The following is a 23111-nucleotide window of genomic DNA, read 5'->3' on the forward strand; positions in this document are numbered from 1 at the left end:
TTAGGGACGGCTAGCGCAGATAGCCCTCGTGTAGCTTTGTGCGGAATTCAAAAACAAACAATATACTAGTGGTGTGTGTCTCGTGGGTTCTAGAGCGATCAATAAGGCTCTCACGTCGTGATTGGTCTAGAGAAATATATAGCCAGTAGTTGTCAACATTTTAAGTATAACAAAATGTGGCTCGATTTCAACGAAAATGATTCTTTTATGTAAAAGTACATATGAAATTTTGTTGGGAAACTGTACGTGATGGAGAAAAATGGATGTCATTTTCGGATTCAGCGTACAGGAATTACTGTAGAAGATGTAAAAATTTCAAGACAATAAAACCATCACAGACCTGTGTAATGTATAACTTGTATGGGTAAATAATAGTTGTTTAATTATTATTTATTGTTATTTATCGTTTAGTTCTTAAACTTTTAGCTCTTAAAACTAGCATATATTTTTTATTTTCTGTTATTTTTTGGTGTTTATTAGGTTCAGTCTACAAGTTTAGGATAATTCTATTTCATATTTTCTCAGCAATAAAACTGATAATGCAAGACAAAACTCAAATATAATGTGGCGGTGTTGTGCTAGCAGTTTTAAATGTGAAGGCGCTAAAGATTTGAGAAGTAGAGGACTAACACTTACTTTACCGGTTGGTTGTACGTGTATGTATTAAATGTTGGAGGTAGTATAAATTTTGAGAAATAATGCATTATTGATATTAGTTACTTTTGTCTGAGTAGCCTTTTATCATTGAATAATAATAATATAAATTTTAAGTTGATATAGACGTGTATTCATATATAAATATCTTGTATTTTACTAATACTATAGCACAGGTTTTTCGTAAGTTTCGGGATTCCTTTAAGTTTAACGATTTAAAATTTAGAAAAGGCTGTAAAATTTTAGTTAATTGCGATACTGAATATTTTTATCCACACTAGTCCATATGATTATGTACCTTGAGCACAACGTGGATAAATATAGAAATCCTAGAACTTGGAACTAAATAGAAGAAAAATGTTTAACTGTAGTTTTACTTTTTTTTTACATTTTATTTTTTAGATATAGAATATAGTACAGGGTGGTCGAAAATTATCTTTCATATTTTAGAATTTAATAATCAAATAACTAAAGACATAGAACTGTTCAGTTTTCAACATCTTTCAGCCCATTCAAACAGTTTTTATCGACATATCAGTATTAGTGGCTCTCAGTATCTCTAGACTCTAATCAATATTTGATTTCAGCCCACGTTTGCTGCAAGTTTCAACATGTTCACAGTTACACTTACAGTAGCAATGGCATTTGTTAGCTTGGACTTTAGCTCTATGATGTTTGCTATTGGTGTGCAATACACAATGCCCTTAAGTTAACATACTCCAAAGAAACAAGTCTAGTACTAGTAGAGTGATGTCTGGTAAACTTGGAGGCCATGAAGTTGGCCTACCCTGCAATCCAAGTAATGCATTGAACCTTTTCTTGCACGATTGCTATTTTATGGGTTAATTCTACTTACTGGAGTGAAAAACAACAACATGAAGATAAAAGCTCTTTAAGTTGGACTACAAGATGTTGAAAGCTGCATGATTACATTTCTTTAGTTATTTGATTATTAAATTCTAAAATACAAAGACAATTTGGAACCACAGTGTATTATAATAGTAGTATAATGATAGAGATTAGAAATTTAGAGTACCAAATTTTAGTGAATGCTTTTTAACATGCTATATTAATTTTTTTTAATGTTATTCTAAATGTAATTATTCATGAAATGTTAATATAGTTAAAGTTAAATTTTTGAATGTAGACTTATGGTAGTCAGGTCTACTGATATTTAACAGAAAAGCCAAAAATTCCTACAAAATGCAGGCTTAGGGCTATTAAGGAAACAATAAATTGAACACTGACAGTAGATGAAACAAGCAAATGCTAGTGCAGTTATAAACATAAGATTCTATTTGACAAAAGAAATGAGTAAAAACCAGACCAGCATATTATTGCCTGGAAGGGGCATAGAAATGCCACATGTCATATGTCATTCAATTATTCCACCTCTCTCTTACAATAATTAGAGAAAATTATTTCTTAATTCTAAATCTATTATAGTTCTCTGTAAGTTAAAAAAAAAAAAACTGAGCCAGGATACATTTGCCTGGATGAGGCAGTTCATTTACTGAATGACATGTCTTTTTGATTACTCCAGTTCTTCCCTACGAAAAGCATAAAATCTTATAGCTACATTTATTATAGTTCCTGTAAAATCTGGAACAGTTCAGAAAAGTATACTAATAAAGTAAATATATACCAAATGAAGTGAACATAATTATAGACATTTGAACATAACATTTTAGGGGTGGGATCTGGCTCATAACATGCTATTATTAACCTTTTACATCATCACTGAAAGGAATTTATTAAATACTCAAACATATTCTGACAGTAGTGAAGAATAAATATAATAGTGAGTTAAATATCTAAGAGAAAAAGAGGCTGGAGATAATCTGATGTTGCAAGATACAAGAGCTTGGTTTAAGTGAACAAACTATTAATAAATGAAAAGCTATTGTACTTTTTTTTTTATGGTTGGCATGTATGTGATATTACAGACAAACAAAGATTGGGAAATATTTCTTTTTGGTTATTGTAGGGGAGAACAGTAGTAATGAAATGGACAAATATATGCTGGTTTGGAGAGTTTTTGTTATTATGTAAACATTGAAGTAGTTTTGGTAGTTCTTTAATATCATTCAATTATGCCAATTCTCTACTGTGATAATCACAAACAATAACCCGCATAATTGAATGATATTAGAGAACTGGCATAATTGAATGATATTATATGCAGCATTTAGTCCTACTCAAGTGCCCTGTTTGGGTAAAAATATGCTGGTCCAGATTTTGTTTATATTACAGAAACATAAAAATAGATTTGGAGAAGATTCTATTTTATTATTATAGGGAAAGATTTAAGTAATTGAAGAACATGTTATTTAGTGTTAATCAACTATTTTATCCAGGTAAATATATGCTGGTCTAGAGGTTTTTTTTTATATGACTGAAAAACTATAACAGATTTGGCAGTAGTTTTCCCTGATTACTGTAAAAGAAGAGTTGGAGCAACAGGTGGCATTTAGTGCTATTTAAGTTCTCTGTCGTAAAATGATGCTCGAGCTTTTACTCATTTCTCTTTGACAAACACTATTGTGTTACCTAAACTGGCTGGGCTTCTCTAAGCTATTTAGCTGTTGGAGTCGATGAGTGAAATCAAGATTTGGGAGCAAGAGATGGAACGAGGAGATAGAACTCTGAAAAATACCCAACTTAAATACCCTAGCAAATTGAAGAAAATCCAATATCCCACAAGTCCACAGGTTATATACTTTAACCAATGTTCTATACACAATTTTAAGCCAAGTCAGCAGTACAGGTTTCTGTATTGCATTTTTAACATACTACTTTCCAAGAAGTTGCACAGAAACACACATGCTAGCTTGAGACTGAAGAACAAAGGTTTCAGCATGTAACCTTTTCGTAAAAAGGATTAGCACATGTTTACAACCTTGAGACATCCAGTCAACTGGAAATTATTAAATGCAAGTAAATATAGGAAAATATGTGTGTATATATCTGAATTAAAAAAATATCTTCTATGTGAGTGATAGAGAGGGGGAGAGATTCATAATTATTTCAGTTGTTTCACATGTTCTATTTTCTAGATTATGTGAAGCAACAATTATTATAAAATGATAAAATGCTGAATCATCTTGGAACCCTCAATGGCTTGGCTATAAGTCTGAAGACTTGTAACACTAAAAATCAGGTAGCAGATAGCTCATTATGCAGCTTTATGACCAACAAAGAATCATCTTAGCTAATGCTACTTCTATTTCACAAGTCTTTATGTTGACATTAGCTTACTAGTACTTGGATACATAGAATAGTAGTATTTTAATTTAGTAACATACCTGTAATAATTTTTAATGCAATTGTTTGAAGAACTTTTTCCTTTTCATTCAAAAGAAAATGTAGTTAACCTATATATACCATTTATTCCATCTTGATCAGATACATAATACTTAATATATTCCATTTTGATTACCTTGCATGTTGTAATCTTGTGTGGTTAATATTTGAAATAAGAAAATTATATGGTGGTTTTTTTTAAAGTGGTTGTAACCATATTAGGATGTATTAAAAGTTCTATCATTATATTAATTAATCTGCATGCTTAAGGACAGTTAAACTTCAGATTACTTGTACACCCATCTTTTTATTTTATAATTTTGTTAACCAAAGAAAATCAATCTTAATATGTTGCAAAAATGTTTTCTATTAATTAATAATGGTTATGTTTCGATTTACAGTCCTAACATTAAATATTTAACCCTACATAATGCCCTGCTTAATTAAATCTTGTTTTACCCACACATGAAAATTGTTTGCCAATAAGTTAACACTTGCAGTAGTCATTCTTTATTGCCACTTGTTTGATGTTGTTGGTTTAGAGACTACTTTGTATGTCTCATTGTAATTACATGTTTTATTTAACAAAAAATAAATACTCATGAATATATATATATATATATATATATTTCATTTATTCAAAAAATAATCCTTAATTCAAACATTGGTGTAAAATGATGTTTGTCATTATTTTTTTTACCAATACTTGCTTACTATATCAATATAGTATTGAAAAAAAATGTTTCTGAAATACCATTTGCTTTTTAATTATGATTACATTAATCTATTTTGAATTTATTGATTATGGTATTAATTTATGGTGATATTGTTTAAAATTTTCTTTCTTAGATTTGAATTACCATCAAAACTAGAATTTTAAGCCTATCTAAAGCTTATTGAAAGATGTCTTCCAGTACCAGTGAAGACCTTAGTCCTGATAGGAAAGCCAATTTTAACCACTTGCAAAAAGAAGGGAAAGAATTAGCAAAGAATGGGAAAATACGAGAAGCTATCAAAGTTACACAACAGGCTTTAGAAATTTTCTTCTCTGAAAAGCTTGCAAAACGAATCGAGAAAATGGAAGTCAGTATTTTTTTAAACTGTTATTTTAGTCATATCCAAAATTTCTTGATTCTTAAAATAGTTACTAAATGTGAAAACTTTTGAAGTGCAAAAATACGTTTCTCTGTAATAGACTAATACAACTTAAAAGATTACTAGTCATTACTCACCAGTTAGGGTTTTAGCACAAGTATGAAAAGCAACCATTATGGCTTAAACTTAAATTCTGTAGTAAAGACAACAGTTTTTGATATTTAGTTAATTAAAAATGCAACCACTTATTGTAGATAAAAGAACATTATATTACACTTTTTAATGTATTATACTCTAAATTGTCACTTATTTGTCTAAAATCACATGTGATCAGTTAGTTCATAACATAACCTACAAACAGCAAGAGACTATTCAGTCCTTGAAAGCTGACCTTGCATACTCATTCATTGTAAAAGTACAAACTTAAACCCAACCTTCACTTTTCAGGAAATCATTGATTTCCCCTCTTACATCCCTGTAAAGTATCACCCTCCACTACTACCAATGGCAACTCCTTCCATAAATCAATTACCCTGTTAGAAAAATAAAATTGTTGTACCTGGAGCATAGTCTGTCTTTTCCAATTAAATTTGTATCCTATCAATCCCCGAGTAGTCTCGTAAACTTCAATATAATTGCTTCTTATTCTTTTTTCTTAAGAAAAAATAAGTTGACAAGATCTTAACTTATCCCTAAAAAAATAACCCTTCTGTTCCTAGAATTATCCTAGTAGCTCTACCCTGATCCCTTTCCAATGATTCAATATCCTTTCTAAGATAAAAAGACCAAAACTGTATGCATTATTCCAATTGAGGATTAATTATTGATTTGTATAGATAATTACCTCATTTGACTTGTCTACAAATATAACTTAACATTATTAGCTTTACTGCTTCAATGGTTTGAGTGATTTATCCACCACGATGTCAAGATCCTTTTCAGTCACGCTTTTGAATTGGTTGTTATTTGTATTAAACATGAGATCCAAATTATAACAACTGAAATGCATTATCTTGCTTTTACTATAATTAATTGTCATTTGCCAAATATTTGACTAACTTACTGATTTAATTGATTCAAGTCATTCTGTACTTCTTAAAAAAGCTATAATACAGCTAGAAATATCCAAGGGTTTAATGTCATCAGCAAACTTTAATAATTTGGTAATTATACCTCTATCAATTAGAGCTGGGGAATTAACTTGATTATTTGATGTAGTTGATTACCTATGAACATCAGTTACATTGATTACTGTTACATAAAATAATTGATTAATCAAAATTAGTGTTTCTGATCATTACTGTTTTCAATCAATCCAAGTAATTACCCTGATAGTTTTTCATTATTATTTTTAATGAATTCGTTTTTGATCAACTTAATCAATCAGTGTCATGATTCATGAAAATAATTACCTACTCAATTAGTGTTTCCAGTTATTACTATTTTCAATTATTCCAACTATCTAAGTCTTGTGAAAATTTATTAATTGGTTAAGTACAATCAATAAATGAGTCCAATGATTAATTGATTAGTATATTCCACTAATCACTCAGTTCTAGTCAGTGAGAGGTAGATAATATGACATCCAAATTTTTGTTTTCCCTTTTCATTGCTTCCTATCTGGCTAGACTTAGTCATAATTAAACAGAACATCTGTTCATATAAAGAGGTTAATGACTCAACACATTGTTACTATTCCATGTCTATTAATGTTTGATAAATACAGTTAAATGAACAAGTTATCAGCAATCAATTTTTTAGAATAATAATGAATATTAATTTCTGAAACTGTTCCCACTCCTAGGTAATACTGGTTACAGTTATAGCTAATTATATAGTAATATTTTGATTTCTGATAAAGTACAAAGCTGCAGATTTTTAGCCCCCCTCCCCCCACACACACAAACGTGAAAGTGGTGTTATGTTTATTTATTAATTTTACTATAACTATACTACTTTCAGAAATTTCTTCAAGAATATGGTGAAGTGGATGAAAGTGATGAAATGGTTGAAGTTGGTAAAGGTTTTTATCTGTATGGTGAACTCTGCAAAAAGTTATACCCTTATCAACGTGTAGGACTCCTCTGGTTATGGGAACTATATAAGAAGAGAAAAGGAGGAGTTCTTGGAGATGATATGGGGTAAGCATTGAAAGGGTTTTCTTTGATATGACAGGAAAAGGTATTTGGGGGGTGGATCTTAATGATCAGGGATAAGAATTGAGAGAAGGGTGGTAGGGCCTTGGGGAAGAAATGATTTAAATATTCAAAAGGAGGTTATTTGAGTTAAAAAAAAAAAAAGAATAAGAATTGAAAGCTAAGGGCTTATGAAAATGATTTGGGGTAAAACATTAACAGTGTGAATCTTTGGAAGCAACATTTGGAAGGGATAGACAATTCAAAACTTGTTGAGCTTAAAATTATGAGAGAAATTTTCTGAAAGAACATAAGGAAATCTAAAAAGAAGACGGAAGTAATTTTAGTGAGTGGGTAATAATCATGAGTTATTTTAATTTCCTAAGAAGTGAAAAATGGAGCTTGTGTGGGATTTCAACCTATGATACAGATACAGCAAGTCTGAACCTTTGGTTTATTGGAATGAGAAATTACAGATTTTTTTAAGCTACAGTAAAGTTGATACATATTTTATCTAGTACAATATTCTGAGGTAAGGCTTTAAAGTTTAAAATATTTAATGAGAGGAAGTTTGTTTTGTGGTTGTTTTTTAATTGAAATAAAAACAGCATGAAATTCAAACATGTAGATTTTATTGACAAAAAGGGGACATAGATAAACAATGTTTAGATTTTAATTTTAAACACCTGCTTATGGGAAGGATTGGAAGTATACATAACACTTGCATATCAATGTTTAATATAGTTTGAATATAAACTAAACACTACAAATATGTTCCTTTAGACTTGGTTACTACAAGTAGAACTTCATACTGTGAATGAAAGGGCATCTTTTACAATTGTCAGTGTTATCCATTGTATATCTATAGTGTTAAAGCTTTGAAAGAAACTTCCAAATATTGAATACTGAGTTTCTGTTCTCCAGATTAGGAAAGACAATCCAGATCATTGCCTTTTTATCTGGAATGTTTGATGCTCAGTACATTCGATCTGTTCTAATTGTCATGCCCGTATCATTGATTCAGACCTGGGAAAAGGAATTTGATAAATGGTAAGAAGGATTTAATTGTACTTCATAAAAGTACTCTAGGTGAATTTTACATCATGCTTAAAGTAACCTTTTAGAACTTGTTAGGCTAATTTAACACTAGATGTTATGTAATATTTTGCCACATCTACATAATATTTTCCTAACCTTTAAGTTAAAGTTGTCCTGCATCAAGTTATAAGGTCAAGAAATTAACTTTTGGTTTATTAACAATAACATGTTTATTAATTTATTTCTCAGGATTTTAATTTGATTCCCTACCATACATCTACCGTAATAAGATCAGATATGAATTGATATTTGTAGTGACAGTTCTTCAAGCTTGTCTTGGCCAAAAGGAAAGAAAGAAAAATGTGCTTTATATATTTATAGAACAAGCTAGTTAAATTTAAGCTCATTAGAAATTAAACCATATTTGTGGTTTGTCTATGACTATGTTTGATGTGTGAATATTTCAGGGCTCCTGGTATCCAAGTGTATGCATTTCATAGTTCCAGTAAAAAAGAGCGTGAACGTAACATGCTGAGAGTTCAAAAAAGAGGAGGAGTGCTCCTCACCAGCTATGGAATGCTGGTGACCAGCTGGGACCTCATGGCACGACTGGAAGGGCGTGAATTTGTATGGGTAAGTTACAAAATTAAGATACACATGTAAGTGTAGCTATTTTAGTATATTAACCGATATAGATAGGATTTTAACAATATATATCCATATTATGATTAAGACATGACTAATTGTCTGTATGGTTAAAGACTTGACTTAAACTGTTACTATTTTATAAAAATTTAGTTTTTGTGAGGATGTTAATTACAGTTATCCCTTGCCATTTGCAGGGGATAGGTTTTGGAAATTTCTGTGAATGCTAAAACCATAATTACCATTAGTAAAAGAGTATACATATAGGTTTCCAACACACAAAAATACAGTATGTACAGTAACCACATTCTATAAACACACTAAAATAACAAGAGAAATATAGTACAGTAATATAAAATAAATGTAGGATATGCAGTGTAGCACAATGCAAGCCTCACACTAGCTTTAGTGGACTGCGGCTGTACTGCGAATGGTAAAATTGCGAATGACAGGATAATTGTACCTTCAAATTTCTGCTTTTGAGTCAGAGGAATTGTCAAGATTGTTTTTGGAATCTATGTAAATCTGAGTAGAAAATTTGTCAAGGATTCTCAGTTTTGTAAAAGAACAATTAGTTTATTGCCAAGGCCAAGGACCACTGAATCCAGAGCACCATGTTACCTTCATACTTAGTGAACTGGAGTCTGGTAATTTTTAGTAAATTATTTTATTTAAAAAATTAGCTTTTTTTACATACACTTATATTTGTGGTATAATTAAACATCACAAAAGAGATCACTAGAGAATTTGAATTTCCTATAAATAATGAAATAAGACATAAATTTGCAGAGAATCGGGCTTTTTGATGTTTGATTGCTAGCTGATAAACATGTCATAATGGCAAGCTTATTTAGTTGGTGAGACACGACTGAAATAGTTGGCACTGAATATTTCTATGGATTTTACATCATAAGGAAAAAAGAGGCTGAGTGTGACCCAATGGCTATCATACAAAAGTATGGACCTATTACCACAAAACAAAAAGTGCTGTGCACTCTGTTGCCATGGGTATGTTATAATGGTCATGGTCGAACCCCACTATTGAGTCAAACAAGAGTGAGTACTTTTCTTCTAGTTTATCAGTTAAAAATAATGAATGACTAGAACAGATAACCCTTGTGTAACTTTGTACAAATACCTGAAAAAAAAATGCAAATGCACTGAAAAGATTGTGTGATTGGTTCATTTTCAAATATCGTAGGCATTAAGTTGAACAAAAAAAGCAGTGCATGTGTTTTTATGTCTAAAATGTATAACTTTCACAAAATTGAAAAGTGAGTCAAAAGTTTTCAAACAAGGCAAAGATGACCCTTTCCTGTACTACTTACTTGGTTGCTATCCTGGCTCCTAAAGATCATAGATTTTTGAAAACCCTTGGCCAACAGTATGAAAATTAATATTAAAAAAAGAAAAGAAAAATTTTAACTTTTTTATATATAAAAACAAACTCATTGACATATTTTGTTTAGTTCCCTGAAGCAGGTTCTTTCACTGTTCCAAAAAGTTTTTTTTTTAATAATTTTTCCCATTGTAAATACTTATACATATGATATCCATTGAAACTTGCTGTTATAGTGGATACTATGAGAGTAACATTTCCAAATAATTGTGTATATGATGAGTGCGATTAACCAAGGTACATCAAGTATGCCAATTATTTATCTATTGTTATTGTTAAACTTTTTAAACTGAATTTTTTAGCTTTTGCTGTTTTCATTTCTGGTATGATTATAAAAACTTGTTGCTTTAGCTTTCAGTATAATTGAAGACTTGTTACTAAGTGTGGATATGATAATGGTGTGGTTTAACAATCAGTATGATGATAAAAGCAAGATTTTAATGTTAAAGAAAATGGGTAGTTGATTAAGGAAAAACTCTTGTTTTACAGTTATTTGTAATTATTTGAATTGTACATTTTTTAAGTACTAATCCATGTTTTTGGTAGGATTACGTGATTTTAGATGAAGGGCACAAGATCAAGAACCCTACAAAAACTACCAAAGCAGCTCATGACATCCCGTCCAAGAACAGGCTGGTTCTTACTGGCACTCCCATTCAAAATAACCTGAGGGTGAGAAACTTTTTTTTTTTTTACCATGTAAGCTGTTGTGGCCATTTTCTGTGATCAGAACTGTGTATTATAAGAAATAACATTCTTCTGAGACATATTTTGGTATTCAAACTTGTAAATCTTATTTGAACTCATTCAACAATCAAAAGTGATCCCTTTTTTTTTTTTGGAGTACTGAAGTCAATACACTAGAAGGATTTAATTTGAAAAGCAAGTAGAGCAGGATAACAATTATAGTCACTAAGGGAAAGAGACTGTTGTCAACATTTTGGTTAAAAGATCTGAGAAAGTTGTTTGGGCAAATGGTTGATCACATTTTTGTTCTCTTACAGTAATTTTCACCTATTCTTTGTATTAAAAAAAGGTATAAGGTTGATGTTTTACTTTATACGTACTTTTTGTAATAGTAACTTTTGAGTAAAGTACCAATGTGTTTAACATATAGTTTACTATTATTATTATTAGTAATTATTGTAAAAGTATGTTGCTGAAAAAATTATTTCTTAAATTATTTTTCGTATAAGGTGATTTCTAGTTTTAAATATTTTCATATTGTGGATTATGGGAGGTCTTTCTTCTAAATGTATTAATGTATTGTTGTTGACTAATTTTCTGGTAGCAGATCATTTTTCATTGGTTGAATGGCAAATGTCTTTTCTTTTTCTTTTAACTATATCAGAAACTATTAGTATCAATCAGTGGTCAGAACTATATACTGTTTCTCTGTGCTGGTGTCAGGTGAAAATGGTTTGGGAGGTAACTCAAAAATCTGGAGTGGCAAATACAGAAACAAACACTTTTCTGAGTCCCTGAAAAAAATAATTTGGAAGATTATGTGCAATTTAATGCATTTTGGTGATGTCAGAATATTATTTTGTGGCCTTTAATTTGCCATTTTGGTGGAGATGAATTATTAAAATCATGAACTCTTGTAATATATAAAGATGGATATTTTATATGGACACGCATAACTTGTAGGCACACTTTGGCCGTAGTTTGGGCAAGAAATTGCTGTATTTTGTTTCATATTGCTGTTAAGTATGGATTCATTATTATATTCACAATTAATTAAACAACCTAGTCTATTTAAATATATTTCATTTAGTCTGTTCAGGTTTTAAAAATACATGGGTCTACTTACTAATTTACTAGTCAAATAACTCAATTCTTTATGCTTAGTTGAATAGTTTAAGACATTGTTCACATTAGGTCTAGCAGCAACTTCTCATTTATCAAATATCTATAATGTATGCTTATTAATCCCAGTCAAATCACAATTCGAGTTTAATTGGAAGATACATTTATTATTTTTTGGAAAAATGAACATAGTTAATAAAGACTTATGGAAGCATGCACCTGATGAAAACTGGCCCAGGGCTAAGTGCTGAATTTCTTTTTTATGTATATTTTCTATTTATTTTACGTTTTTAACAAAAGTAAAAATTAAAATCCGACTAGATATACCAGAAGAATTAAAGAAAATGTAATAAAACATTTTTCATGACCACTTCTTGAGGAACATACATTGTTGGGTGTTGTATGATATAACCCCGAAACTTTGTTTACCCTAAACTCTGTGTACTCCTGCTGGGTGATATATTGCTTGTCATGTTTGATATGGTTGAAGGAGCGATAAAACAATAGAATTTAATAAAAGCAGTTGTTTAAGATAATTCTAATTTTCAGTTACAATCTGCAATCATTTAAAAAAAAAAGGCCTTTTTGGTTTTGTTTGTCAACTTTTGCTACAAGATGACTTCACTACAGTTAGTGTTAGGGTAGAGAAAATAAGAGATAAAGCAAACGTTTCATGAAGAAAATTTTGGGGATCATGTAGGAGGTTCTGGAGGTTATGCAAATAAAATGTGAAAACTGAGATGAAAGGAATGAATTTTTATTCTTAGCATGAAAATCACATTTCACTCATACTGGCTCAGTAGAAGCTTTATAAATTTGCAGACAAATGTTTTGTAAAAATACTTTATTAAAAATATTTTATGTGCATAACAGACTGGTAATGTTTACTAAAGATTTTGGGAAGATACTCGTAGTACATTCAGTTATAGTATCTATAGTTTAATGGTTACATAGTTAAATTCTGTAGAATAAAATTTATACACAGTACTCAAATGTATATGCTCCAAAAGTTAAAAACAAGATATTCTGTGATTATTTTTTGTTGTACAAATATTTAAATTATTGCTTACTTTTGAGCCACAGTTTTCATGTATAATGACTGCTAGTTATTTCTTGAAAGTATAACACCTGCATTGAGGCATTACACATTGCCCTTATAGGCTGTTATTGTAACCAAATGTAATACTGATATTGGATTTTTGATGTGATATGTACTTCCAGAGCAGAAGTATGAGCTTCATGCAATTTTCATTAAATTTAAGCAGTATAACAAACATTCATGTCTCACGTCTTCTGCTCCCCCCTTATTGGAATCAAATGATTCCAACATGTCTCTCATGCAAATCATCATGCGTCACATTTCCACCAATAGGAGCTTGATGTACATGATGCATGTGACTTCCTTTATACACCTCTACCAAACTATCACTTCTTGTTTGGCAGTGCTTGTGCTTGGACGTGTTCCTTTGTTTGTTTCAAGTTAAACTTTAGTATACTCATGAAGTGGTTTTCATTTAATTACTTCCAAGTTTATTAAGTTCCTTCACTTTAATTTAATTCCAGTTTATTACAGTTGCTTTATTATTAATCATTTTGATTTTGGTTGACTCACCTTCACTCTGTCACAGGCCTCGGGTGCGGGCGACTCAGCAGGAGATTTATCCATGTTTAATTGCAGGGAGATTGAACGTTACATAGGTCAATCTCTATTTCCAGACCTCGCCCCACCTCCTGAATATGCTAAGCCTATTCAAGTTGACGAGGACTTGGATCGCCTATTTTCACCTCCTGATTTTGCCATGCCTTCAGTTAAGCCTACTATGGTCTTTTTGGATTTTTTCTCAGGTATAAACTTGACCATTTCAGACTGTACCACCACTGGACTGCATGAGTAAATCAGAAGGTGATAGCTGGTTATCTTTGCCATGCCTTGTATTGAATAAATCGGTATGGTCTGCTTTTCAAAATATGGTTTCGTAGTCACCCATTGCACTGTCTCAGGTAATGACGTTCCTTCATTCAGTGCAGAGTAGGGCAGTGGTGTTCTGTGAGTTTAGATGATGTGATATCCTCCACTATTAGTTATACAATCACTAAGGAGTGAAATGTCAAATTGCAGTTCACCCCTTCAATTGGGAGTCCTCATCCTACCCCTGCATGGATGTCAGTACCCCTTGGCTGGGTTTTGGATGTAGTGTAGAACCAATCAATATAAGTCCTCACACATGTTTATGGTTATCTAAATTTCTCCCTCTATTATCCTCCTGTGTTATGAGTCACAGTGGAAATAAGGGAAATTGTTCCAGTTTTGTTGTTTTTGCTATCCTTCGTGTATCTTATTCCGAGGATGTTATTGCTTTTTGGATGGTTCTGGTCGATTTTGCTGTTGGGGGAGTTGATTTATATTTAATAGACATACTTTCGATGCTGGATATCTGGTTCCTGGATTGATATATCAAAGCTAACACATGTCATGTTCTGGAGTTGCAGTGGTTCTAGATTCCCTCTGGTTCTCTTAAACTTGAGGTGAAGGTGATATGATCTTCATCCTACTCCCGAATGAATGTCAGTTCCCAGCGGCATGAGTTTTGGATGTAGCTGACTTACCAAGTACGGTCTATCAGACCCTATCCACTCTACACCTAAGGGCACATCCATTGATTTATCCACTTTCATACTTTGTGGGATTAAGTTACATATATATTTCAGGGTTAGGATCACTATCTTGCCTCTGTTCTCTCCCATTTAGATGTGCTTCTCTCTTTTTCCACCCTTATCTACTACACACTTCATGGATGGGCAAAGAGTATACCTGGTCAGAAGTGGTGTTGTTCCCCCCATCAGATCTTTGGATCCGACTCTCTTATTTCCAAGGGTATCCTTTGGACACTTTCAGGAAGGTACTTCTGTCATTCCTTTACACCAGTCCCTCCACCTAATCAATGTGGGATTCTAGCTAATCTTGTGAGTGGAGGATGTGTGTTTTGTTATAGCAAAGCCACATCGGGCTATCTGCTGTGTCCACCAAGGAATCGAACCACTAATTTTAGAGTTGTAAATCTGAAGACTTACCACTGTACCCCCCAGGGGACCTGTGAGTGGAGGGAAATACCATATCAGAAGTTATCATTTTCCTATACTGAAAATATATTTCCAATAGGTACTTCCCTTTGCTCATACTTCCTCCCCACTTTTCTCCCGTGCTTATGCCTTCTGCATAGTTTGGTATGGGCATATAGAGGTAGTCACATGCATCACTTGAGTATGTCATGCTTCTATTGGTGGAGAAGTGACGCATGATGCTTTGCATGAGAGGCATATTGAAATCATTTAATTCCAATTGACAAGGAGGGGAGCTGAAGGCTTGTGGCATGTGTAAAGTTTGCATATAGAGGGCAGCACTGGACAAGAATAGCTTATCTTGTGAGGAGAGGGAAGTACCTATCAGAAATACATTTTCAGTATAGGAAAATTATAACTTTCCTATGAATAAACAGCAATAAATTAGAATGATTAAACTGTTGAGCTGGGTGATTAGTGGTATTTGCTAATCAATTAATTGCCAGCCTCATTAATCAATTAAATTGAATTAATACAGTGTTCTTTAAATCATTGTACTACAAGAAAAAGTAAAATTGGTGGTGGATGTCTCCAGATTGTTGCTTTCCTTCTAGTCAGCAATTCAAAATTAGTAACAAATGAAGAAAGCCTTAGTAGCTTTGACATAACAAAGAGAAGATGAGCAAGTTTGGTGACAATAGAAATTGTACCTAAAACCTTCAAATCACCAACACATTGCAAACTTGAAGTAAAAACAAGCAAACGAATTTAAGGCTAAAATTGAGCAGAACACAGCTCATTATGTAGCTTTTGATTGCGTGGATAGTTGGAATAATAAAAAATGGCAATAATCAGAAACACTGATTTTGATAATTTGATTATTTTCATGACAGTAGATTTAATCATAATTTCAATAAATTGATTAGTTACCTTGACTGATTGATGAACTCATTGCTCGTAAGTAAATGATTGAATTGCTCAGCTCTATTAAACTGTCCTGTATGACTACTGTGTTCTTCCACCTGGTAGTCATTAGTAATTTAATCCTGCCTTGTTTAATTATGTGGGAGAGAAATGGTTAACTACTTATTAGTTAGATGGATAACTGTGTGGAACCTGGTATGTTATCTATGCTTTTATGTTAATAACTTGAAATATTAACCTTTCAGTCATTCAAATAAAATAAACTTTGACTTAAAGAAAAAATAATTTTAATCAAAATTGTAACACTCATATGATTTTATATTAGTTGTAAGCAGTATCACTAAATATGTGTTTCTTTTGGTCTATATTTTATGTGTGTGTGTGTGTGTGTGTAAAATGTGTTCAAAATGCTACTTGTACAGTACTTACTCATCAGATCTTCACCCAATGTGAATCATATCAGCATCGCATTATCTAAATAACAGTGCTGGCTCAGTGGTGAGTTTAAATTCCAGATAACAGTAGTTTTATTTAGATGTGGTGTTACATGCCAAAACTTTGTGGGCATTGAAAGTTGTTCAGTTAAATGTTTGCATCACTTGATGCAACTTGTGATGTTTTGTGATTCAAATATTGGAGGACTTTCCCATGGATCATAGTAAAGCTTCACATATCATCTATGCTTAGAATCCACACTACAAGAAAAGGCTATTGTAAGATAAAAATCAAAGCAAAAGATTTTTATACTTTATCTGAACAATAAACCAACTTTATGTGCATCACCAATAATGCACTCAAGAATGTGTATTCACTCATTATGATATAGAATTTTTTAATTATGCATATAAATCAGATAAACTGCTTAATGGTATCACCTCACCAATTACTAGTAACAGTATAAAGCTAGATTATTATGTTGTCTACATCAGTGTTCCTCAAATTGGTACACATATACCCTTTGGATGTACAGGGTGGTCATCGAAGGGGATATGTAAAATAAAAAGGGAAAATAAAACCAAACAAAGCAAGAAAAGGGAGAGGGTAAGCAATTTCCTTATTACCATTCAAAAATTAAGTAACTAAAGTAAAATATACAGCCAGAATCTGCTGGTGGGAGTAATACTGAATAATGCTATTTTTAAAAGTTCTTTGTTTTTCAATTCAAGAAAAGGTTTTCTTTTATCATTGGGTAATTAAGTAAAATTTTTTATGTTTTTATGAATCTGAATTTTGTGAATTATAGCTATCAATAGCAGTAATAGTAACAACTCCAGTAAAAAAAATATTTTATATCTGAAGATATACAATTTTTGTATTCATTTTCAGTATCAGAATCATAGAAGTTTTTGAATTTGTACTAAATTTGAAAAGAAATACATCAGCTTCAAAAGTTTGAGAACTATTGCTGTACATGTTAACACATCATTTCACAGAAAATTGAATCGGCTCTAATACTATAGTTAGTTGGAACACACAATCTCAAGTCAGCTCACAAAAGTGTGTAAGCCAGACTTTCAGTATTGCTATAGGTATGTTTCAGTTGTTCAAGTTATCTAATTGTTGAAAAGATATAGAAGTAAATCAGTTTTCTCCAACCTACACACTCATTGGTTTCTACATGTTCAGTGTAATTTCTATATTTGGTTCCAATATGTGACTTGATCAGTACTCCTTGACTATATGGCTAAAGGTGTAAAAATGTAGATTTTAAAAATGCCTAATACAGAAGAATTGCCCAATGCCTGAGAGGTTTAGACTTTTAATGAAAACTCAACTTTCTTGTATTCATTTGTATCAGTTTTGAAAGCAAAAGGATTTATGATACACATTGTTTTCAGAGTAGTTGTTGTTGGAAAATTTCTTAAGGCAAAAGTAGTTGCTGCTGCTGGGGGGGATTTTTTTTCAGTAGATATATATATAAATAAGAATTCAGATATATTACTTATTTAGGAAATTTGTCTCTGTAGTATGAAAGAAATTTCCATTGGAGAGTTATGTTTCTCCATATGCAAATCCATTGGCATTTCATATGATATGCATCCCCTCTAGTGACAAGCTGTGGAGCAGATTGGACTCAATGTGTGATATGCAGGCATATGTTTTCTACCAGCTTTAGTGATAAAAAAATTTTCAGTTATATAGTTTCTGTGCTGGAATGATGGTAACACGTTGTACAGAAAGTCATTAAGATTACCTTGTTCTAGTATCTTTGTTCACTGTAGTCGGTGATGTCTATTCTGTCCAAGAGAATGTTGCATCTGATTTAAAAGTATAAACACTGTAATATTCTTTGCTGAGCAAATATAATATTGTCTAAACAACTGACTGAGAGAGAACAAAGATAATGAGGTGACATTATTCACTGGACAAAGAAAGCAAGTTTACCTGTTGAATTCCAGTGTGCTTTCTTAATTCATTTCTAATATGAGATTAGAGTTAAGACTGGCTTCTTAGCTTGTGTTTAGTTTGAATGAAGTCTATCCTTAGAGAGAGAGAACTTTGAAACTAAGCACAACCTAGTAGAAGTAACACTTTTTGTGTACACAAGTATGTAAACTGCATTTTCTTTTTGTTTGTTCAAATTATTTTACGCAATAAGAAGACTTGATTAAGTTATTTGATAAGAATCACTCTCCTTATTCCCAGAATGAATCTGTAACTTTTTGTAGATCCATCTATCTGATACTTGTTCAGAAACTAGCCGTTTTTACCTGAAAATACCACAACTATTCCCTGGATAATAATGCAAAAGAGTAGTTTGCAGAGAAAACTGAAGTAAATGTCAACCATTATTAGAACAGCATTGAGGTGGAGGAAATATCTGTTAACCTGGCTATTGCCAAAGCTTTCTTGATTTTTGTCTTGCAATTTAATGTTTATTGAAGAAGGATTTAATGTAAATAAAGAATGTGGTTAAAAAAAAGACCTCTGACTGAAAAATGTTTATAGTTCTTCAGATTGTAAGGGAAACTTTGAAGCTTATAGTAACAAACCAAAAAATGTTCACATGATAAAAAGAGTGCTCAAATATGTTCATCTAGCTTATGTCCAGTATTTGTTCTCAGTGAATCAATGTTGTGATATACAGACACCATCTACTTCAAATTGCACCCTCAGTCAGGCAGATGCCAGTAAGATATCTTTGAAGACGGACAAAATAAAACAAAAAAAATATCTGGTTAATCAAGCCAATTCAGTAAACTTAAAAATTTCTTAGAAAAGAAATAGGTCTCTACATATATTCACTCTTCCTGAAACTGTTGTAGTGGCTCTTCTGTACCCTAAAGTCTGTTTTCAAAGAAATGTAGGTATAAGCCAAACAGAAAAGTGGCCTAATGGTTTATTGTGTTTCAACTGTGAATGTGAGGGTTTGTAATGTTGCTGCAGAATCATGCTCTTCAGTTTGGGGCTAATGGTGGTGTTATGAGAGTGACTATTAAGTCTCATTACTCAATCAGACAAGAGTTGATCATAGGTGTTGTTGACTAGTTGCCTTCCATCTGGTCTGTCAGTTCAAAATTAGGGATAGTTATCTGCAAATATCCCTTCTGTAGCCTTATATGAAGATTCTGCAAGAACTGAGTGGCTATGGGTTTAAAAAAACTGTACATAAATGAATATAAAAAATATATTATTTAAGTTGAACTAGTTTTATAAATCTGTATTACATTTGGTAAATCTATATTTTTAGAATGATATTTGGAATGTGTGCTTGTATAAATCTAATATCTTTTTAAATTGTAAATCAAACACTATATAAACTGATTTTATGCATTATGTGAACAAAATATAGTGGGTAAGAAAGGATAACAAAAAAAAACTTGTTTTATTTTCAGGAGTTGTGGTTCTTGTTTGACTATGTTCACCAGGGGGCTCTTTTGGGTTCCCACCAAACATTTAAGATGCAATACGAAACTCCAATAACTCGGGTAAGTCAGCTTATAATTAATTTCTAGTAATTAGTTAATTTGATTCTATTTATATTTGTATTTTTTTATTATTTTGTTTTAGTAGAGAGTCAGTTTTAACTTATGGTGCTTCAGATATGTTTTCTTTTTGAAAATGTGTATTTTTTAGCTTCTGATAATAAGTTAGATTTTGTTTTGGTTACAAGTGTGAATTGTGTTGTTTGAAGTATTTTGGATTACATCTGCATTTAATTCTAATCTTTGTACTTGAAGAATATTCCTTTGAATTCTAAGGTATACTTAAGTTTTATTAAACATCTTGTAATGGTTTATTACCATGAAAACAGGCTCGTGAAAAGGATGCTACTGCAGGTGAGCGAAGACTGGGAAGTGAAATAGCTGAAAACCTTCGTTGTCTAATAGCACCTTATTTTCTTCGAAGAACTAAGGCTGAAGTTCTTAGTGAAAAACAATCGGAAGACACAGAAAACATTGACCCAAACCTATTGAATTCTGGTACATTGAAGCAAAGTAGTGGAATGTAAGAATTTTCACTCTGTGGTTTTTCTGATCCATTGAAGTGTGAAAGTAAAATTAAAGAAATTAGAGTTTTTGGGTCCTTTAATGGTTGGGAGTAAAAATTGAGAATCTCTATCTGTTGAGTTCTTTGAAGTTTGATGGTAAAAACTAGCAATTTATAATTGGAAAGTAAAAAGCAGGGAATAGTTTAATGTATGAAATTTCTTAAAGACTTGGAAATATTTATATGAATCTTAATTGCAGGTTTAGCAGCTAGAAATCTGTGAAAGGTACAAAAATGTGTGTGTAAAGGGTGAAATTTATACATATGGAATTTACACTTATATTTTTTAATAGTAATGACACTATTTTTTTTAACAGGCTGTCTCCACTACAACGAAAGAATGACTTTATCACATGGGTGTTCTTGAGTGATTTGCAGATAAAACTGTATCGAGATTTCCTGGAGCTGGACAGAGTGAAAAATGTAAGTACACCTTCCAGATGTAATTATGTATAAACCAGGCTAAAGAACATAGTTATTATTACCCATTGATAAATTAATTTATAAAGTTAATATTTTATGGCTCTTGAAGACTTGTGCTTGATGTTTTTAGTTTGGCTGTTGTAATCATTGCACATAATAGTCTGTCATTTGAATATTTATTTTTATAGTTTAAAAATTATTTATGAATTTAAGATTTTAAAAGATAAAAAATAGTAATAGCTGAATGTCACAATTAACTTCATATTAACCTAAAAGCAACATTTCACTAAAGTTTAAGCTATCCTTTAATTTGCAGTTTCTGTATAAGCTCTTCAGTTTTCTGCTTATATCAAATCAAACAGGAAGTAAGCTCTATCTCGGTATTTAGTGTTTGTGCTAAATCTTGGAGTTTTTAAGTCCTTTAAGTTTTCAACCACTTGAACAAAAATTGCATAGATTTGGGGTAAGGTATTGTTCCTAAGGATAGTTCTTCTTTATCCAGACACATTTGGCTGCTGTTGTGAATACATAATTGTTAATGTTACAGTTTCTGGAAAGTAGAGAAGTTGATATTCAAGTGAGTAATTATGAAATGATGTCAAAAGTAACGTTGTTTTATTAAGTAGAAAGACTGACTCTGCAAGAGACTTGTAGAGGAGTTGAAAAGGGGGAGGGAAGTTAGGAGAAAAAGATTCTTTTGATACACTATTGCAAAGAGACTTTTCAAATCTCAGTATGATTGAAATTACTTTTGGCTTCTTTTAGCTAGAGTGATTTTTACAAGCAGAATGGGATGAACTTTACTTGGTGAATGTAAGCTATATGTATATCTTTTTAGAGAAATGGATTCTTCTGGGAAAAATAGCTTAAGAGTAGCCACTTGTATTTTTTTACGCGCAAAATAAGAATTTTTAATTTTGTATACTTTTTAAATTGTTAACTGTACTAACATTTGAACATATTCTACATTGCATTGTTCTGCCTGTGATGTTTTCCCTCCCATGAAACCCTTCTGGTTAGTTAGTGAGTGATTTTGAAGATAGACTGTACTGCATCCAAATGTAATTGTCACATAGTTAATTTTATAAAATGGGACTAAACATTTCTGCCCACAATACTACAGCAAACAGTATGAATGAATGTTGTGTTGAATCGAAGCAAAATGCAGAAAAGATATCTGTTTTATTGATGAATAGAATTAAAAGAGCAACATGATGGTAATTTTAGTAAACGTCAATGGGATGCATAACATAGCAATTTTCTCTATTTGAAATTAACATAGACATTGCTATTTGTCCTTTCTTTCTACTCCATATTTAAGCTGGATTATTTGGTATATTTCAAGTAAAACTGGGAATTACTTTTTGTTTATGTTTTTATCTACCCTGAAGCTTCAATTTCATTGCAACTAAAACAAAGTGATTTTCTGTGTTAGTCATTTAACTACTTGTGTATTTTGAAACCAAGTGGGACATAAATTCCTTAGTCATCCACTTCCTTGTGATGTGTTATTGAACATTAGTGAAAGCTTGACAGGGTAGCATCATAGACTATATGCTTTGTGTTATGAGTGGTTCTAGCTATAATTTAAAAAATACATTTGTGTATTTTGAATTCTAGTTTATTCTGAATCAAAATGTTAGTATATGATATTTAAGAAATGCAGAAAATTGTGTTTTGGAAAAACTTTTTCAGTATGGGTCATTTCACAGAAAGTTTTGGATTCTGTTGGTTACCAGTGTTCGAGTCAAGTATGCATTAAAATAATTGTATGCCTACTAATTGAGTAATTCTATACGTATTCATACATTACAAATTGGTAAAGTATATACATTTCTTGTATGTTTTACTTTATAAATATGTAAGGATTGCACAACCTTTATGCAGTTATAAATATACTTTCAGCTACTGATGACTAAAAAATCTCCATTAGTGGAGTTGACAGTTTTGAAAAAGATTTGTGACCACCCTCGTCTTCTATCTCATAGAGCTTGTTTACAACTTGGCTTGAATGGAGATATTAGGTAAAAACTGTTTGCTATTAAGATTATATTTTTAGTGCTTTAACTCTTTCACAAAGGGCTCGGTCCCTGGGACTGACCTCTTAACCATTTTGTGCTTGTTATAGTTTTCAT

The 23111-nt window shown here is 31.6% G+C and overlaps 1 protein-coding gene across 1 annotated transcript in view; it reads left to right on the forward strand.

Moving 5' to 3' along the window:
* Positions 1–619: 619 nt before the first annotated feature.
* LOC106472664 (DNA excision repair protein ERCC-6-like) overlaps positions 620–23111 on the forward strand; it is a 49059-nt gene continuing 26567 nt past the window's right edge. The window contains exons 1-10 of the mRNA XM_022401219.1: positions 620–676; positions 4807–5040; positions 7015–7193; positions 8112–8237; positions 8693–8858; positions 10816–10941; positions 19899–19991; positions 20318–20511; positions 20871–20976; positions 22882–23000. Of these exons, the coding sequence (XP_022256927.1) occupies positions 4861–5040; positions 7015–7193; positions 8112–8237; positions 8693–8858; positions 10816–10941; positions 19899–19991; positions 20318–20511; positions 20871–20976; positions 22882–23000 (1289 nt within the window). The 5' untranslated portion in view covers positions 620–676; positions 4807–4860. The remainder of the gene's footprint in view (positions 677–4806; positions 5041–7014; positions 7194–8111; positions 8238–8692; positions 8859–10815; positions 10942–19898; positions 19992–20317; positions 20512–20870; positions 20977–22881; positions 23001–23111) is intronic.

This window comes from Limulus polyphemus, unplaced genomic scaffold (assembly GCF_000517525.1).
Source record: "Limulus polyphemus unplaced genomic scaffold, Limulus_polyphemus-2.1.2 Scaffold5502, whole genome shotgun sequence".
In the NCBI taxonomy this organism is placed as follows: domain Eukaryota; kingdom Metazoa; phylum Arthropoda; class Merostomata; order Xiphosura; family Limulidae; genus Limulus; species Limulus polyphemus.